The sequence below is a fragment of the Eriocheir sinensis genome, chromosome 62 (assembly GCF_024679095.1).
Source record: "Eriocheir sinensis breed Jianghai 21 chromosome 62, ASM2467909v1, whole genome shotgun sequence".
NCBI lineage: Eukaryota > Metazoa > Arthropoda > Malacostraca > Decapoda > Varunidae > Eriocheir > Eriocheir sinensis.
Window position 1 is genome coordinate 6646679 of NC_066570.1, and position 19377 is coordinate 6666055.

General features: G+C 45.0%; 1 protein-coding gene and 1 long non-coding RNA gene across 2 annotated transcripts in view; one reads left to right on the top strand and one right to left on the bottom strand.

Annotated features, from left to right (window-relative positions):
- LOC126986698 (uncharacterized) overlaps positions 1–4710 on the bottom strand; it is a 61446-nt gene extending 56736 nt beyond the window's left edge. The window contains exon 1 of the long non-coding RNA XR_007739898.1: positions 4472–4710. This is a non-coding gene — a long non-coding RNA (uncharacterized LOC126986698). The remainder of the gene's footprint in view (positions 1–4471) is intronic.
- Positions 1–19377, top strand: part of LOC126986697 (serine-rich adhesin for platelets-like) — a 94490-nt gene that overhangs the window by 50263 nt on the left and 24850 nt on the right. The window contains exons 2-4 of the mRNA XM_050843053.1: positions 13978–14076; positions 15024–15088; positions 16009–16154. Coding sequence (XP_050699010.1) covers positions 13978–14076; positions 15024–15088; positions 16009–16154 — 310 coding nt within the window. The remainder of the gene's footprint in view (positions 1–13977; positions 14077–15023; positions 15089–16008; positions 16155–19377) is intronic.

A 19377-nucleotide genomic window follows, 5' to 3' on the forward strand; every position in this document is an offset into this window, starting at 1 on the left:
GTGCTACGACGTTGGTGAAGAAAAATATTGTGCAGTCTGAGTGTATTTGTTTACATTGTCTTAAATTGTGTGTGTGTGTGTGTGTGTGTGTGTGTGTGTGTGTGTGAGAGAGAGAGAGAGAGAGTGAGAGAGAGAGAGAGAGAGAGAGAGAGAGAGAGAGAGAATTTTAAAAACCTATTCTTAAGTTTAAAATTGATATCCTAGTGTGTGTGTGTGTGTGTGTGTGTGTAAAATCTGTCACACACACACACACACACACACACACACACACACACACACACACACGAGGGGAGTCAAGGATCGTCTCACTTCATATTTTTCTTAGCTTCTTTATTTATTTTCACACACTGGCTGGGTTCATAAAATCTCCTCGCTCTTGAATGGGTCGTAAAGGCCACTCCAGCGTGTCTCCTTCACTTCTTAATTTTTTCTCTCCTCTCCTCTTCCTGTTTATACTTTTTTTCTCTTCAAGGTTTTGCTCTAATTAACTTTCTACTTCCTTTATTATCTACTTCTTACTAGTGCTCATCTTCCTACTTTCCTCTTTTTTTCCCTTATTTCTCCACTTTCCAATTTCTCCATCTTTAGCTTCCACATTTTGAGCTCTGTTTTTCTCCTTTTCCCTTCTTTTCCTCCTTTCTCCTTCCATCAACTCCTTTCCAGCGATGCCAAGATTATCGTATTAACAACATTGTATTTATCATTTTCAAACCTCAAACTCTCGTACCTACACAAATAACGAAAGGATATTAAAGTTAGCGTTAAAACTGTTGTTTATAGATGTTTGTTTGTTTGTTTTTTGCTATGGATATCAGTCAGAAACTACGAAAATGGAATACGGTGTGTACGATGATTTGGCAACGCTGCTCCTTACCTCTTGTCTTCCCCTCTCATATTTCTTTCATTTTTTCCTCTCACTCTATTTTTCTTCGTAGTATTCCTTCCTTCCATTCTTTTCCTCCTTCTTTTCCACCTACTCCAACTTTCCTTCTATTTTCTCCCCCTCTTGCTTTGTTTCGATTTTCTGTTTCAAGTTTTAATCTGCTGCTCTCCTTCCTCCTTCCTTCTTTCCCTCTCCTTAATCTCCTATTTCCCACCTCTTCCTTTGTTCTTCTTATTAGTGTTCCCCCATCTCATATCTCCAATTATGATTTTCTACCTATTCCTCTTCTTTCTTCTTCCCCTTTCCTTCACCTCCTCTTTCCTCCTCCTCTTCCTTACACCAAGTACTCATTATCTTCCTCCTTCTCCTCCTCCTCGCTTTCTTCTTCCTACTTCCTTGTTCTTTATCCTTGAATCTCTCATGTTAAAAAATTACCTCCTTGTTATTTAATCCGAGAGAGAGAGAGAGAGAGAGAGAGAGAGAGAGAGAGAGAGAGAGAGAGAGAGAGAGAGAGAGGCTATCTTTTCATAACAAGGTTAAAGTTACGACCTGCAAGCCTGCTTTCATATTATTATTATCATTATTATTATTATCATCATCCTTACCATCATCCTCGACAGCAACACTCTGGCTCACAATGTGTCTCTTTGTGCATCGTATGACTCACATGAAAGATACATTTGCTCTATGCACGGAAAAGACGGACCAGAAATAACATAAGACTTTCTCTGCTCAGTACCACATAAGGAAAACCATGTAAAATAAGATCAAATAAATCAGATAAATCTTTGGGGAGTGAAAAGGTTGGGTTCAGGAGAGCAAATACCACCACAATATTTTAAGGCAAGAATGCAAACTTATGGAAAACTGGCCCGGAAAAATATTGTTGGGCTGTCTGTTAGGCCTTATCGGTGATCGGCAAAGCTGTGTGGAAAGAAAACAGATCCTGAAATATAGCTTGGTTGTAGAAATATTTACTGTTGAGCAATGCTCGACAATGCATATTATAAAAATAAAATAAAAGATATTGTCGTTAAACGAGTAGCCTTGGATCTGGTTGGAGTTGTTGACTATGGAAAATCAAATTGTTCCTGTGATCACTTATAGAAGAGGTCGAAAACTCTATTTTTAATGACAGAAAATAATAAAATAGCCATACGGTTATGGACGAGCTGCTAGGCTATGCAAAGAAAAGACATGCAGGAGTGTTGATGCTAAGATATGCACAGAAAAGACAAGTCAGGGAAGATGACGTGTTTGACTTAGCCAAGACACGTGCATGTCAGGGTTGCTGAAGTTGTTGAGGCTAGGCTATCAAAGAAGACAAATGCCAGGACTGTTAACGCTAGATTTTGTAGAGAATACAAGTCATGGTTCTTGAAGCTAGGCTACGCAGAGGACACATGCCAAGGTTGCTGAGGCTAGGCTATGTACAAAAGACATGCCACGATTGGTCTTTATTATTTTTTATATAAATCAGAATATATTTAAAAGAACACAATTATTTTAATTTCAATTTTTACTAAAAAAAAAAATGCGGCAAGGCAGTCACCACCCTGTAAAAAATTCGCGTTTTAAGTTATTAAACGATGATCTTGAATGTTGACAGCTCACCACGCCAAAAATAAACGGTGATTTAAAGCAAATATTTCTAGTCTTAATATACATTTGAATCAATTATTCAGATCTTCTTACCTAAAATCAAACGCTGAAACAGTGAAGGAGAACAACGATAAGGTTGCTGCAGGCAGGGTAAAGAAACAATGACAAGCGTAAAGAAACTACCAAACCGAGGGATGACAAATTAGTATACAAAAGAAAGGAGCAGGTAATAAATGGAAAGGGTCATACACGCAATAAAAGAGAGAGAGAGAGAGAGAGAGAGAGAGAGAGAGAGGGGGGGGGAGGGGGGGAGAGAAAACCAACACCCCCTTCTAAACATGGTCATACACACACTCCCGCCCGCCTCACTTTATCACACCTCTGTAAGACAACAAGCTTCAGGTACACACTTCCAGCATCAATTTATAAAGTATTGGTCTTTCTTCAAGTAAAATAATAGAGGTATGAATCCCTGACTAGAAACTGTGTGTGTGTGTGTGTGTGTGTGTGTCACTCGAAAAAGGAAGGATTTGCAAGAGAAAGTAAGTGTTGAAATTCTTGAATATAACCACAAAAACAAAATTAAGATGATTCTTCGACACACACACACACACACACACACACACAAAGCCCGCTCGCCATACGTCCTTCAACGGTCCTTATACCCCCCCACCCCCACCCCACACACACACATCACATAATTATCCTCCACAATGACACGTAAGGAATAAAAAAGAGAAGACATAGTATACCCTACTTGTCTTCCTTAGCTTGAACTTCGTTTGGTTCAAGACACATAAAAAAGAACGTTAATTTACATCTCGAGTATACAGAAAGTCTTTTACTACTATTACTACTACTACTGCTACTACTACTACTACTACTACTACTGTTGCTACTACTACTACTACTACTACTACTGTTGCTACTACTACTACTACTACGTTAACTACTACTACAACTAACAATGATAATAAAAACAAATATATAACAGCCTACTTAATTTAGACTGTTAGACCTTACCCTAAACTAACCCATTTCGAACTTCCCTAGATCAACTGTTAACAATATTTCCTAAAAGAAAGTTTCTAATAGCTAGTCTTTCCATTCTATCATCACTCTAAGTAGGACTGGCGGGATTAGCAGGCATCTCTCTCTCTCTCTCTCTCTCTCTCTCTCTCTCTCTCTCTCTCTCTCTCTCATATTGTTAACTAGTAACTGCTCGGTGTGCATTTAATTATCAGATAAAACCACATAATTCTACAAAAGTTTCGTTTCCTGAGGACAAAACACTGAGTTGGTATCGTGTGGGAGCGTGCTTGTGCGGCGTTGTCAAGTCGGCTGAGAAGGACACCGCGCCGGTCAACTCTTACGCCGTGGGTGGTGTGGAAAACAAAGCAAGAGAATAAATAAAGGGAAAAGATAATGTCGAGAGAGAGAGAGAGAGAGAGAGAGAGACGAGGGGGCGAAATGGCACCACCGCTAACCGAGGCAGCACACCTAAAGTACCGTGATAAAATGGCAAGACTAGAGTGAAAAGCGTGCGTGAGAGGGAGGGAAGGAGGGAGGGAGAGGGAGAGAGGGTATCAGGGAGGGAGAAGGGGAGAGGGTATAAGGGAGGGAGGGAGAGGGAGAAAGGGTATCAGGAAGGGAGGGAGAGAGGGAGAAAGGGTATCAGGAAGGGAGGGAGAGAGGGAGAAAGGGTATCAGGAAGGGAGGAAGAAGGGGGAGTTTACAGGGAGGGAAGGAGGGAAAGTACACACACACACATACACACACACAGATAGATAGATAGATGGTTTATTGACTACAGCATAGCAGATACATATGAATAAAGATACACATTACGAGTATAAACTGCAATCCAACACATCATTCAGAAAAAAAATCAGAAATACACAAAAAACAATTCCCTCCCCCTTTCCCCCAACACACACACACACACACACAAACAAACACTCCCCCAGCACAACACAGAACACTTACACACACAGCAGGGTCGTCCAGCGGTGCCCTGTATGTCCCTCCTGAACCCGCGTGAAGGACCCCTCGCCCCGCGCCGCACACTCGTCAAAATAACAATAATAGTGACCCCGCGCCGCCTCACACACACCTCCCCGCCATGACAAAAGAATAACTGGCAGCGAAAATTGCGTTACGTTCGTTCTCCCTGACTCCCTCACGTTACTGTCCATCATGGAGGATTAGATAAATTCACTGTTATAAATCTGTGCCGTGGAAAATGCCCCAAAGCACACACAAGCTTGAAAAGTAGACGAAAAGATGAAAATTGTGCAAACGGACCTTGTATATGTTTCATGAATCGCGACCTGCAGAGGTAATAAAACGATAAGAGAAAGTATTGTAAAGTGAATTTGTACCATAATAATGCGCATAAGTTTAAAAGTAGATGAAAAAGCTGAAATATGAAAGTAGCATTTAGGTATTTTAATATTTTCCTTCCTCCTCCTGTGTCCAGAACGGCTGTCTCTCGTTTATGTTCATGAAAATATTATAAAGTGAATGTTTTTAATAAGTTTATCATGAAATACGCCCCAAAACAAATGAGGCTGAATGAAGTAGACAAGATGAAGGCGGTCAACCACGCGGGGCCCAGCCAGCCAGATTGTCGTACTCAGCCTCTTATATTTACCGATTTCCAACCCCAAAAACTGTCTCCTGTGCCCCAGTAACGAGATTAATTTATAGTTATTGATAAAATCGCTAATTCCTGATGTTGTTTTGGCATTAAGGGTCAGAAACTGGAAAGTACATGCTGAGTACGATAATCTGAGAAGTTGGCCCAAGCGTTTCAATGTGTCCCTTCCTTTCACCCTTCTCGTTTCTAGCCTAGCAGGGGTGTATAGACGCAAACACGGACTCGGAACAAAAGTCACTGTTATGTTCATTAATTTGAGGGAAGAGGAGTAACTAGGCTACATTCCTGATTATGTTTTTATGAACCAATTAGCCTGTTAAGGGTTCCCGTTCTCCCTCGTTCTGGTAGTGTCATCACCCGCCAAGCCTTCTGGGTCGAGCCTCAGCTTCTTGTTGGGGGCCGTGCATACTTTTTCATCTGTAACTAGCTTATTTTTCGCCCTGTTTGTCCATGTCTCTCCTTATTTATGCTTCTGGTTCTTCCTTTCCTTCGTTTTGTCGCTTGGTGTTTTCCCTTTTCATCGGTAACTAGTTTATTTTTCGTGGTCTTTGTTTCGTCTTTTTCTTCTTCTGGTTCTTTTTGTTTCTTCTTCTTGTGCATTATTTTTCATCTCTCTCTCTCTCTCTCTCTCTCTCTCTCTCTCTCTCTCTCTCTCTCTGTGTCTCTCTCCTTGTTTCCTCTTCTTTACGCTTCTAGTTCTTCTTTTCTTTGTTTTTTCTTTTTTTATAATTTATTTCAACTGTAACTATCTTATTTTTGGGTCTTTTATTTTCTCGTTTTCCTTTGCATTCTTTTAATCTATAACTAGCCTATTATTAGCTCTCTCTCTCTCTCTCTCTCTCTCTCTCTCTCTCTCTCTCTCTCTCTCTCTCTCTCGTTTCTTTTACATTCTTTTTTCATCAGTAACTAGCCTATTTTTCCCTGTGTCTATTTGTATTTTCTTTAATATACTTTTTCTTTCTTTCTCTCTTCTTTTTTCCCTCTTTTTCGTCTTGTTCCTCTATAGTAAATTTGTTGGTTCTTGTTCTTGTTCTTGTTCTTTAAATCTCTCTCTTCTTTCTAATTTTACAACTTCTGCTCCTCTTTCTCCTCTTCTCCCCCCACCTCTCTCTCTCTCTCTCTCTCTCTCTCTCTCTCTCTCTCTCTCTCTCTCTCTCTCTCTCTCTCTCTGTTCCAGTGTCCTTGTTGTCATAGTGATGAAATCTGTGCGCTTTTCCGCGAGAGAGAGAGAGAGAGAGAGAGAGAGAGAGAAAGGTGGTCCTAATTTTCGTGGCTCATCAAAATTCCAAAACAAGACAGACAAACAGACAAACAGACAGACAGACAGTGAGATAGAAGATGCCGCCACACACACACACACACACACACACACATACACACACACACGCACACAGATGGAGACAGGCAAACAGATGTGCGTGGAAGGTGAATAGACAGACAGACAGACAGACAGACAGACAGAAATATCCAAGTTTGAAATGACTGGTTAAGAATACGAAAATAAAAATAACAAAAATAAAACAAAAGAGGAAAATAATAAAAAGAATCAAAATGGATATAAAAAGGAAGGAAATGAGAGGAAAAGTGTGAAGGAACAGAAAAAAAAGCATTAAGAGAAAGAAAAAGAGAAAGAAAGATAGGAGGAAGAGGAAGGAAGGAAGGGGGAGTAAACGAACGAGAGAGAGAGAGAGAGAGAGAGAGAGAGAGAGAGAGAGAGAGAGAGTTAATGAAGCAAGTTGGTGAATGAGAATGCGTGAATGAGTCATGGAGTGTGTACTTCGTCACTGAATGAGAGAGAGAGAGAGAGAGAGAGAGAGAGAGAGAGAGAGAGAGAGAGAGAGAGAACATACTAGACAGGCTTAGACGAAGTAAAAAAAAAAAAAAAGCACTTAAGCGGAAAAATTTAGGACAGTGAGCAAATCTTTTATTTTTGAGAAGCAGATGACGCACACACACACACACACACACACACACACACACACACACACACAGACTGGCACGCAGAATCACACACTCACGCACTCAGGTTAGACTAAGGAACAAAACAGGTCAGGGAAAGAGGGGGATTGGGGGGGAGTAAGGAAACTGGGCAAGGTTAAGGGAAGGAAGGCAAGGAATGATAGGTAAGGGAAGGTGGGGCATGATATGGGTAGATAAGGAAAGGTTGGGGAAAATTGGGGAAGGTAGGGTAAGGAATAATAGGGGAAGATGAGGGAAGGAAAGGTAAGCGAAGATAGGGGGAGGTAGGGTAAGGAATTCTAAGGGAAAGAAGGGAAAGTTAAGAGGTGGAAAGGGAAGGTAGGGGAGAGAGAGCAGGGGAAGGTAGGGGGAAGGAAGGGTGCCGCACAACCCACAACCTACCCTGCTCTAGTGCCTCCTCCTCTACCCGCTGCCTCTCTTCCTCTCCCTGACCTCTACCTCCCTTTCCCTCCTTCCATCCCTCCCTTGCCTTCTGTGACCTCCAAGGCACGGTTTTACAGCACATTTACTTCGTCTATCCACAAATTTGAGAGTAACATGAAATTTTATGAAAGTCATTCAGACATTTTCTTATAAAAGCATCATAGAGAAGGAAACAGCTCTACTTGATTTCTTCCTCGCAACGCAAGGTCATAACAGGGGGCAGTGCTGGCAGGTGGCTCGTCAAAGCTATCAGCCGCTGCTTTTCAGGGCAAGACAAAGAGGAATGGAAGCGAATGTTCTGTAAAGTCACTGAATTAGTGCGTGCCGCTGTATTGTTGTCAGTGTGCAGCGATAACCGTGTCCCAACCCTGCCTGCCTCTCCGTCACCAGCTTGAGATCGTCGAGTTTCTTACGTGATAACATTTATTCCAATTGCATTTCCTCCAACAAACGAAGCTGATACAGGGCAAACACGTGTTTAGTTAATGCATTAGTGTGATAAACTACCCTATGAAGCCATCAGCGCCTCCGTGGTGTGGTGGTTAGCACGCCTAGCCACGAAACCACTCGCTAGAGCCAATCGGCACCCAGTCCAGCTTTTCATCCTCCCTTTAGGACTGGTCGATAAATGGGTTCCTGGGGAAGCCTGGATAAAACAAACTATGGCCTGTCCTGTGTCCCGGGTTGTGGTTGTTACCCTTCAGAGGCTCAAAGACTGTGGAGACGTTGAGGCCATGCGCAGCTCAGCGTACGCCGCCACCTTTACCTGGGCATAAGCTTGATTAAGGGACGGCGAGGATATGGAACTGCCAGATATTCCCTAGCTATATATGTTGTGACTTTGATTTGCAAGAAATAAAACCAGGTGAGCAATGATGTCTCTGTTATGTTTCCTCTTCCTGTCTCATCATCTCCCTCCCTCCCGTCCTCCATTCTTCCTTCTCTGCTTGACTCTTTCCTTCCTTCCTTTTTATGCCTCCCCAGATGCGCGGCGCCACCACGCCTGCATGGAGGCCTTGCTGGGCACATCTGTCTCTTCCTGTCTTACTACTCTTGTGTTTATCCTGTTCCCTGTCTCATCTCTCTCTCTCTCTCTCTCTCTCTCTCTCTCTCTCTCTCTCTCTCTCTCTCTCTCTCTCTCTCTCTCTCTCTCTCTCTCTCTCTCTTACCCCGGCTGGGGCTATACATATTTTTGTAAAAGCAAACTAGTAGACATCCGGAACTGTTCGTAAAACACAGGGGCTACAGCTTCCAGTGCCCAGGCCTAACTGTGCAATGCCCTTCACTCATCCTCCTGCAACCTATTACCCCAGGCCTCTCTCTCGCCCCTTGTCCGGCGCCAGCCCCGCGGCGCGCCACGGGCCGGCACGCACGCAAGCAGGCGGCAAGCACGGGCCACCACGACACAAGGTTGCGTGGCGTTGCGAAACTAAGTGAAAGTCAACCGAAAACGGGTTACGAGGAAAGAAGATGGGGGTGGGGGGGGGTGGGAAGGGGAGGAAGGGAGTGAGGCTGAGACGAGGAAAGGAAGGAAGGGGAGCAGGAAGAAGGATAAACGAGGAAAAAGAGATAAAATGAGAGAGGAGGGAAAAGGGAGAAGGGAAAGAAGGGAGAGAAAAAAAATATGAGGGCTGATGGAAGGAAGGAAGGAAAGGGGGGTGGACAGTGAACGGGAAGGCGATAGGGGAGAGGATAATGGCATGGAGGTGGGGAGGAAGAGAGGGGCGGTAGGAGTGAGGGAGAAGGGAGGAGAGTTGGACACGGGTGAAGGAGAGCTAATGGCATGGGAAATTGGAATAGTAGAGATACTTTTTACTCTATTTTTTTTTAACTAGGCAACGTTGACACGGGTGAAAGAGAGCCAATGAAATGGAAAATGGAAATGGTACAGATACTTTTTACTCTATTTTTTTAACTAGGCAACGTTGACACTAATGCAACACAAGAAGAATGGAACATGAAACTATACATGAAGTGATTAACAAAATACTCGTCTCCTTGGTAACAGAAAACCCGTAACTGGGACCTTTGAGACTATACAAGGGATAATAGGAAAAAAAATATAGAAGTAAGGGAAACAAGAAAGACTGAGAAAAGAGATACAAGAATACAGGAGGCTGGAGGAACATAAGAACATAAGAACGTAAGGAGTCTGCAAGAGGCCGGTTGGGGAAAACATTAGTACAAAAAAGAGGAAAGGGTTAAAATGGAGCTGGATGAAAAGGAGTCTAGGAAGAAAGGAGGAAAAATGAAAGAAATTAAGTAAGAAAGAGAGGAATAAGAGAGAAAGATAGAGAGATATAAGCCAGCCAACAGAACGAGGAGGAGGGGGAATGAGGGGAAGGGAGGGAGGGGAGAGAGGAGAGAAAGGGGAATGTAGGCTAAGCTTCTTGAGCCTATATATACCCCCGCCACTACCCTCCCCCCCTCCCCCACACCCCAAAACACAGCCCCCCCTCCCCCCCACCCCCGCCCCACATCACTGGCCGCCAATGATGACACTTGAGCAAACACAAACCACAGCAATGGCCCTAAATACCACCACCACAACCACCACCACCGCCACCACCACCACCACCAACAACAACAACAACTACTACTACTATAACCACAAGGACCAAAGGATGAGGGGAGCTGGCATAGACTCTTCTTGCATAGAGGTGGTAGTGGTGGTGGTGGTGGTGGTGGTGGTGTAGGTCAAGATTCTTCAAAGTTCTCGCCGCTACCCGTGATAACAGATGTTCGTGGTCGTGGTGGTGGTGGTGATGGTGGTGGTGGTGGTGGTGGTGGTGGTGATGATAGTGGTGATGGTGATGGTGATGGTGGTGATGGTGGTGGTGTTGTTGGTGGTGATGGTGGTGGTGATGGTGGTGATAGTGGTGGTGATGGTGGTGGTGTTGTTGGTGATGGTGGTGGTGATGGTGGTGATGGTGGTGGAGCCTGTGGGATGCATCACACACAGCCTCTTCCTTGCCCTGCGGCCTTCATACACGCACACACACACACACACACACACACACACACACACACACACACACACACACACACACAGAGGAGAGAGAGAGAAAAAAAAACATCTCTAAAATACATATAATTTAGTCTACCCGTATTTTTATTTTTTGTCTATTTGTCCACGTGTATTCATTTTACTCATTCACCGGTTAATCTTCCTGTCCACCTGTGCGTCCATTCATTCATCCATTCATTCATCTATAACCCATTCATTCACTTGACCAATACTTTTCTTTCACATATTAGTATTTTTTTACAAGAGAGGAGACGGCTCAAGGGCAACAAAAAGAATGTAGAAAAAAAACCCCGCTACTCACCGCTCCCTTAATAGACAACAGTAAAGAATGGCCAAAAGGGAGGTCAATTTCGGGAGGTGAGGTGTCTTGATGTATGTAGGTGGTAAATACATTCTTTTACTCATTCATTATTCATACAAGTTGGCTATTCTCCCTTTATAACTCCGACTTCTATTCTGCTTTCTTTCCCTTCCCTTCCTCCCTTCCATCCTTCCATCCCCCCAACACTTTCCCCCCAGTCCGTCCTTCCTCGTACCCCCTTCCTTTTTCCTGCCTCCTCTCTCCCTTTCCTCCATCACCTCTCCCCTTCCCTTCCCTCCATCCCTCCATCACTCTCCCAGTCCTTCCTTCTTAATCCCCCCTCCCTTCTTCCTCCCTCCCCCTCCCTCCCCCCCCCTCCATCACCACTTCATCTGCGCACCTCGTCATGTAATCTCTTCTTATCTCCTCCTTGCTGAGAGAGAGAAAAATAGAGGGAAAGAAGACAAAAAAAAAATTACGTGAGGGAAACTGTAATTATGGTTGTTGTTGTTGTTGTTGTTGTTGAAAGTAGTATCTCTCTCTCTCTCTCTCTCTCTCTCTCTCTCTCTCTCTCTCTCTCTCTCTCTCTCTCTCTCTCTCTCTCTCTCTCTCTCTCTCTCTCTCTCTCTCTGTTAGAACATTCAGCCCTTGACCGCCCACAACCCTTACCTCCCTCCCTCCTTTCTTTCCTCTCCTTCTCCCTCCCTCTCTCTCTCACTCACTCACTCACTCACTCACTCATTCATGACATCGTTACGACTTTTTGAGATTCATAATGAGTTGATCTAGATGTGCTTAGGTCTCTCTCTCTCTCTCTCTCTCTCTCTCTCTCTCTCTCTCTCTCTCTCTCTCTCTCTCTCTCTCTCTCTCTCTCTCTCTCAAACGCAAACAGGAATTTCAAATGCACGCAGTTTCTTCTCGTTTTCTTTCTCCTACAAACCGTAAAAATACCTCTTATTTCTCTCTCTCTCTCTCTCTCTCTCTCTCTCTCTCTCTCTCTCTCTCTCTCTCTCTCTCTCTCTCTCTCTCTCTCAAACGCAAACAGGAATTTCAAATGCACGCTCAGTTTCTTCTCGTTTTCTTTCTCCTACAAACCGTAAAACAACCTCTTATTTCTCTCTCTCTCTCTCTCTCTCTCTCTCTCTCTCTCTCTCTCTCTCTCAAACGCAAACAGGAATTTCAAATGCACGCGCAGTTTCTTCTCGTTTTCTTTCTCCTACAAACCGTAAAACAACCTCTTATCTCTCTCTCTCTCTCTCTCTCTCTCTCTCTCTCTCTCTCTCTCTCTCTCTCTCTCTCTCTCAAACCGTAAACAACCAGGAATCTTCAAATCTCTCTCTCTCTCTCTCTCTCTCTCTCTCTCTCTCTCTCTCTCTCTCTCTCTCTCTCTCTCTCTCAAACGCAAACAGGAATTTCAAATGCACGCGCAATTTCTTCTCGTTTTCTTTCTCCTACAAACCGTAAAACAACCTCTTATTTCTCTCTCTCTCTCTCTCTCTCTCTCTCTCTCTCTCTCTCGTTTGTTTTCCATATCTCGTTTCCTTCCAACCCTTTCCACCGCCTCAATATCAGAGTCTACCATAAACACCACTCTGTATCACCACTTCCCATTTTCTATTCTCTCAAGTGCCGTCTCTCTTACGTTATAAATGCAAGAAGGTTTATTAATGTGTATCTTCACCACCGTTTTCTTTTATGTCATTTACCCAAAAGTTGAAGTATCTAACCCATTTTCTTTCAATCCTCATTCGGTTTAACTTCCTAATGCGTGAGGTAATTCTTCTTCCTCTTTCTCTTCCCTTTATCTCCATCTATTTCTCTTTTTTCCTTCTCTCGCTTCATTCCCTCCACTCCCTTTCTCGTGTTGCCCCTGTTTTCCCTTCTTCTGCTGTTGTTTGTTCTTCCTTTGTGTTTCTTTGTGTTTCTTCTCTCTGTTTTTTTCCTTTTCCTCCCCCTCCTCCTCCTCCTCCTCTCTCCCTCTTTCATATCTTAATTAACAAGCATTCTAACCAACCTCTTCCTGCCCCGTGCCCTCCAGTTGACAAGTACAAGGGTCAAATGCATGTCAATCTCATCCTTTCTCTGCTCTCATTCTTCCCTATTCAGTCCTGCAACACTTATGGCCAGTTCCACAGTCCAACACCGTGTTATTGTACGCGCCCAAAACAAGCTATATCCTCCACATTGATTCGTTATTTCTACTCATTACCAGATACTATTAAAGAGATTCCCTGTGTGGTTTCCTATAATTTCCTTCTCCTTTTTATCTCAACGGCAGACACTAGAGCTACACGGCGTTCTGGTCGTGTTTTGTGTTTGGTTGGGGAGCTTACAAACGTAGTGTGTTGGAGTGTAAGACTGGCCCCTAACATGTATTTCATCCTCTCGTCTTCTTTTTCCTGTGCAGTTGTAAATGTCAGTAATTCAAGAGGGTAACATGATATTTTTACCCCGTCCTTAAGTTAGATTACCCAAGTTCAATTAATGCATGCCGACGTAATGGAATATACACGGATAGTTTTTAAAGGTTTCAGATTTTGTTTTCTCTTCTTCATCTCTCTCTCTCTCTCTCTCTCTCTCTCTCTCTCTCTCTCTCTCTCTCTCTCTCTCTCTCAAACGCAAACAGGAATTACAAATGCGCGCGCAGATTCTTTTCGTTTTCTTTCTCCTAAAAAATGAAAACCACAACCTCTCATTTTCTCTCTCTCTCTCTCTCTCTCTCTCTCTCTCTCTCTCTCTCTCTCTCTCTCTCTCTCTCTCTCTCTCTCTCTCTCTCTCTCTCTCTCTCTCTCTCTCTCTCTCTCTCTCCTTACCTATTGGCAGCCGCTTCCGCCTCACATGCATCAACTATCTCCACAGGCCGAAAAGAAGATCAGTCGGGTTCTAATGAGTGTTTTTTTAGGTTCACGGTACAGAGGAAGGGTCAAACTACTACCAGGGTCATAAAACTACCCCTGGAAATGCCCGAAACTCTTACAAAACCCTTCTCGAATATGTGTGCTTGGGTGACGCAATGTTTAAGAATATGACCCTTCCTTTCAAACTCCTACCCTCGACATCCATTCCTCCCCTGACAATGTTCGACTTTCTCCCTCCCGCAGGCCCAACGCGTGTGTCGTGGAGGAGGTACCGAACACGGTGCTGGAGTTCTGGACGGAATGCAAGTACTGGCTCAATCGACGAGTGTGTGGACGCCGCACGTGAGTATATATATGACTGTGAAGGTGGGGCGGTGGGGCGGTGGGAGAAGGTGTGTGTGTATGGGGGGGGGATCAGGGAAAGTATGTAGGGGAGGGAATAGGTGTGTATGTTTGTAAGTGTATGGGTAATCTTGAAGTGTAGGGTGTAGGTAGGGGGTCAAGTGTGTGTGTGTGTGTGTGTGTGTGTGTGTGTGTGTGTGTGTGTGTGTGTTGCTATGGTTACGTTTGTTTATATAGGAAATCCTTGTGTGTCTACGTGTGTCTGGTAAATTGGTGGCCCAGATGAGACACCTTGATACCCTGTTGCAAGGGACGACCCACCCAGTCCCAAGAGCCGCCTGACATGACCCTCTTCTCCCACCCCTCCCTCATCTCCCTCCCACTCATCAACTTGTTCCCCCTCCCACCAAGCCCCCTCCCCACCCATCACACTACATACCCCCCCTCCCCCTCTCCCTCCTCTTTCTCCCCACCCATCTCACCCCATACACCCCACTCTCCCTCTCCTCCCTCATCTCCCTCCCACTCATCAACTTGTTCCCCCTCCCACCAAGCCCCCTCCCCACCCATCACACTACATACCCCCCCCTCTCCCTCCTTTTCCTCCCCATCCATCACATCCCATACACCCCACTCTCCCTCTCCTCCCTCATCTCCCTCCCACTCAACCACTTGTTCCCCCACCCACCAAGCCCCCACCCCACCCCTCACACTACATACACCCTCCCCTCTCCTCCTCTTTCTCCCCACCCATCTCACCCCATACACCCCACTCTCCCTCTCCTCCCTCATCTCCCTCCCACTCATCAACTTGTTCCCCCTCCCATCAAACCTCCTCCCCAACCATTACAATACATACACACCCCTTCTCCCTCCCTGCTCACCAACACCCGCCTGCAGCTTCCCCTCCCTCACCCCTCCTCACCCCGTCTCTCTTGCACCCACAGGAGGATCAGATTCGAGTGCTGTGAAGGATTCGAGAGGAACGAGAACGAGAACGGCTGTACGCGAGGTGAGTCTGTGTGTGCGTGTGTGTGTGTGTGTGTGTGTGTGTGTGTGTGTGTGTGAGAGAGAGATAAAAGTTGATCTCGTGTAATCCCGTGTGTGTGTGTGTGTGTGTGTGTGTGTATGGCGAGAGAGAGGTGGAGGGAGGGATCGAACCAGTGGATTTAGGATCGAGATAATTTGATCCGTGAAGTCCTGGGCAAGATCTGTTTGGCTGAGTGGCTCAAACACACTCGGATACATGGACACTTCAAGAGGCTAGCTAAGGAGCCTTCTTACGTATCCTCTACTCCACCTCCTACTTCTGTTCTTCTGTTCTTATGTTTTTATGTTCTAATGTTCCTTATCACCCTAATCTTCGTTACCTTCCCTCACCCTAATCTTTCTTACCTTTCCTCACCCTAATCTTCTCTCCTCACGCTCACACCTCCTACCTCCCTCACACACCCTTCCTCTCTCTCTCTCTCTCTCTCTCTCTCTCTCTCTCTCTCTCTCTCTCTCTCTCTCTCTCTCTTGCCCTTCCTAACGCACATCCTCCTTCCCTACCCACTCCCCTCCCCTCACATCTTTCCCCATCTCCTCCCCTTCTTACCCCTTTCCTATGTCTCCATTTCACACCCTTCCTCCTTCTCTCCTTCACCCCCATATCCTTTTTCCCCCTGTTCCCCCATCCCCACCTCTTCCCCTTTTATGTGTCTCTCCCTTCCCTATACGCCCTCCCCACCTCCTTCCCTTCCCTCCTACCCTTCCCTCCTTCCCTTCCCATCTCTTCCCTTCTCACCCACGCCTTCCCCAGGTTAAATCCCCTTCACCCAACCTTCCTCACCAATAATTCCTCGTTCTTCCCACCCCACCTCACACACCTATTCCCACCTACCCCCGTCAGCCTCCCATCCTAACGCCCCCCCCCTCCTCCTCCTCCCGCAGTCAAGCCGCTCATGAACCTTCTGGAGACGGCGGAGAGCTTGGGCGCCACCAAATGGGCCCAGTACATCAGGGACTCGGGCCTGGCGGGGGAGCTGGAGTCCGCGGCCGCCTACACCCTCTTCGCGCCCACCAACGAGGCCTTCGAGGTGAGTGTACTGGGGAAAAAAGTTGGAAAGTTTCGTTTAGTCGGCGCAATATCTGTGGTCATATGCCGGGGAGAGACAGGAGGGGGAAAGAATTAGAATTATAGGAGAAGAGAACAGACCCCAGGAGACGGGACACAACCCCCGATTAATACCTGGTACCCATTCACTGCTGGGTGGACAGGGGCGTAGGGTAAGTGTACTGGGGTGCTGGGGGGAGGGGTGGGAAGGGGGGGAGGGGCTGGGGTCGGGGTAGAATTGGGAGGTGGGTTGGGGTGAGGTTGGTGGGAGTAAAGCAAGTGTGTTTGGGTGGGAGGGAGTAATGTGTGTGTTGGGGGAGGGGTGTTGTGTGTGTGCATGTGTGTGTGTGTGTGTGTGTGTGTGTGTGTGTGTGTGTGTGTGTGTGTTGTAATATTGCTCTCTGCCCGTCTGTCACTTCGTCTACCCCCCCCCCACCATCTCTCTCTCTCTCTCTCTCTCTCTCTCTCTCTCTCTCTCTCTCTCTCTCTCTCTCTCTCTCTCTCTCTCTCTCTCTCTCTCTCTCTCTCTCTCTCTCTCTCTCTCTCTCTCTCTCTCGTCATAACAACAAGCGCACAATCACTGAACAAACAAGAGAGAGAGAGAGAGAGAGAGAGAGAGGGAGGGAGGGAGGGAGGATCACGTCGCCCGTCACTCCCACTCAGCACACAATCATTGGGTAACCACGTCCCCGCTGCCCCTCCCGTCGACCACACGTGTAAAAACATTGCCACCGAGCCGATAAAAATAACCCCTTACAACGGGATGACAAATTCTGGGAAACCGTAAATTTGACAGATGTGCTAAACGTCAAAAATATCATGGAGACGTGACGAAACCTCCAACATAACTTTTAACGGGGTGACAAAAACGACCAAACTTAGTGATAAATAAGCTATAATTTTTTTTTACAGCAGAGGAGACAGTGCAAGGGCGTAAAAAAAAAAAAGAAAACAATAATGAAAAAAAAAAAGCCCGCTACTTACTGCTCCTGAATATAGTAGTGTCCAAAAAGATAAATCAATTTCGGGGGGAGAGGAGTCCTGATACCCTCCTCTTGAAAGGGTTCAGGTCGTAGGCAGGAGGAAAAAAAAGTGATAAATAGCCGAGAAACTTGACGGACCCATGAAAATAGTTAATGAAGATCAGTGTGACGAAGATGAGCACCGAGACTATAGCACACAGCTTTAGCGTATGGGCCCAGCTTTACCTTACCTTGTATACGCATATGAAACGCAGCGTAAAAATGAAACATGTGCACCAATATTAAGGTAATCAAATAGGGTAAGAAATAGTCTGTATAACGTAATAAATTATGGAACTAAAACTCTCCTCAGTCTTTTTAACAAGATAACAGAAAGGGCGCAAAACGAAGTCAAATTTATAGGCAAAATTAGGATAAAGTTTGGGGTCACATGTTGACTGCTCCTTGCCTCGGCCCTCTCCCACCCTCCCACCCTCTCCACCTATCTCCTAAGTCCTTCCTTCCTTTCCTCCCCAGTCAGAATATATCTTCCCTTCCTTCCTTTCCTTCCCAGTCAAAATACATCTTCCCTTCCTTCCTTTCCTCCCCAGTCAGAATATATCTTCCCTTCCTTTCCTCCCCAGTCAAAATACATCTTCCCTTCCTTCCTTTCCTCCCCAGTCACAATACATCTTCCCTTCCTTCTTTCCTCCCCCCAATGATGCTCTCCCTTCCTTCCTTTCCTCCACAGTATAGAAATAATAAAAAAGAAGCCATGTGTGTGTGTGTGTGTGTGTGTGTGTGTGTGTGTGTGTGTGTGTGTGTGTGTGTGTGTGTGTGTGTCAAAATAAAAATATACACATTGAAAATAATAATAGAAAATAAATCATGCATATATATAGGCCGAAATTAAAGTGTCTGTCTCTCCTCATTGCCTCAAGTCCCATAAGTCAAGGCAGATCCTGAGTTAGGCGTATACAGCCGGGGCTATCAGGCGAGGCGTCAGGCCGAATTAAAACCGAGACGGATGAGAGTTTGACAAGACAAACAAACCAAAACATTGACACGCATCAGCCTTCATTCTCTTCACTCTTCTCCGAATCATAAGTTATTGAGTTTGTTTCAGAGCCACAGAATTATAATGAAGCAATCTCATCTCTTCGAAAGCGAGACGAAAAACAAACTAAAACATTGACACCCCGCTGCCTTCATTCTCTTCACTCTTCTCTAAATCATAAATTATTGAGTTTGTCCGGGAGATACAAAATTATAATAAATGAAACAATCTCATCTCTTCGAAAGCGAGACGGATGAGAGTTTGAATACGACAAGAAAAATAAACCAAAACATTGACACGCCTCAGCCTTCATTCTCTTCACTCTTCTCTAAATCATGAGTTATTGAGTTTGTCCGGGAGATACAAAATTATAATAAATGAAACTGTCTCATCTCTTCGCAGCTTCAATAGTATTTGTTTTAACATCGTGAGCGAAGTTTGTCTGCGTTTCTTAAAAAAAGTGATTAAGTTCAACAACGGTGTACAGTTTTAGTCCATCCTTAGCCTGGTAGCAGCGGGGATCATGTTTCTTAATGGTCCCTCTAAGCGAGAAAACTGAGAAAAAATCATCACTCACACAAACCATTTCATAATATTTTTTTTTTTTTTTTTTTTTTTTTTTACAGCAAAGGAGACAGCTCAAGGGCACAAAAAAGTAAACATTAATAAAAAAAAAAAAAGCCCGCTACTCGCTGCTCCAAGCATTTGTGATCAGTTTATGTATCATCTATTTTTCGGGGTTTATATCATGGCACAAATTTGGCCCGTCGCTGCTACACGGTAAAGCCACAAATTTGGCCCATCGCTGCCACACGGTAAAGCCACAAATTTGGCCCGTCGCTGCTACACGGTAAAGCCACAAATTTGGCCCGTCGCTGCTACACGGTAAAGCCACAAATTTGGCCCGTCGCTGCTACACGGTAAAGCCACAAATTTGGCCCGTCGCTGCTACCGGGTTGGGATCTGTTTTATAGTCAATATTCAAGTTTGTTTGTGTCTCCCCGAAGTCAATAAAGTAACCATGCTTTCCTGTATCCTCAACACTTCGTTTTGTCATGGGTCAGGTTTGTCCGTGACCCTAAAAATTATGGACAAATATTTATTTTATTGCCGTTTCCTTTTTTTCGTTTTTTTTTTCACCCTTCCTTACTTACCCATCCCTTTACAACACCACGTACTCACTCACT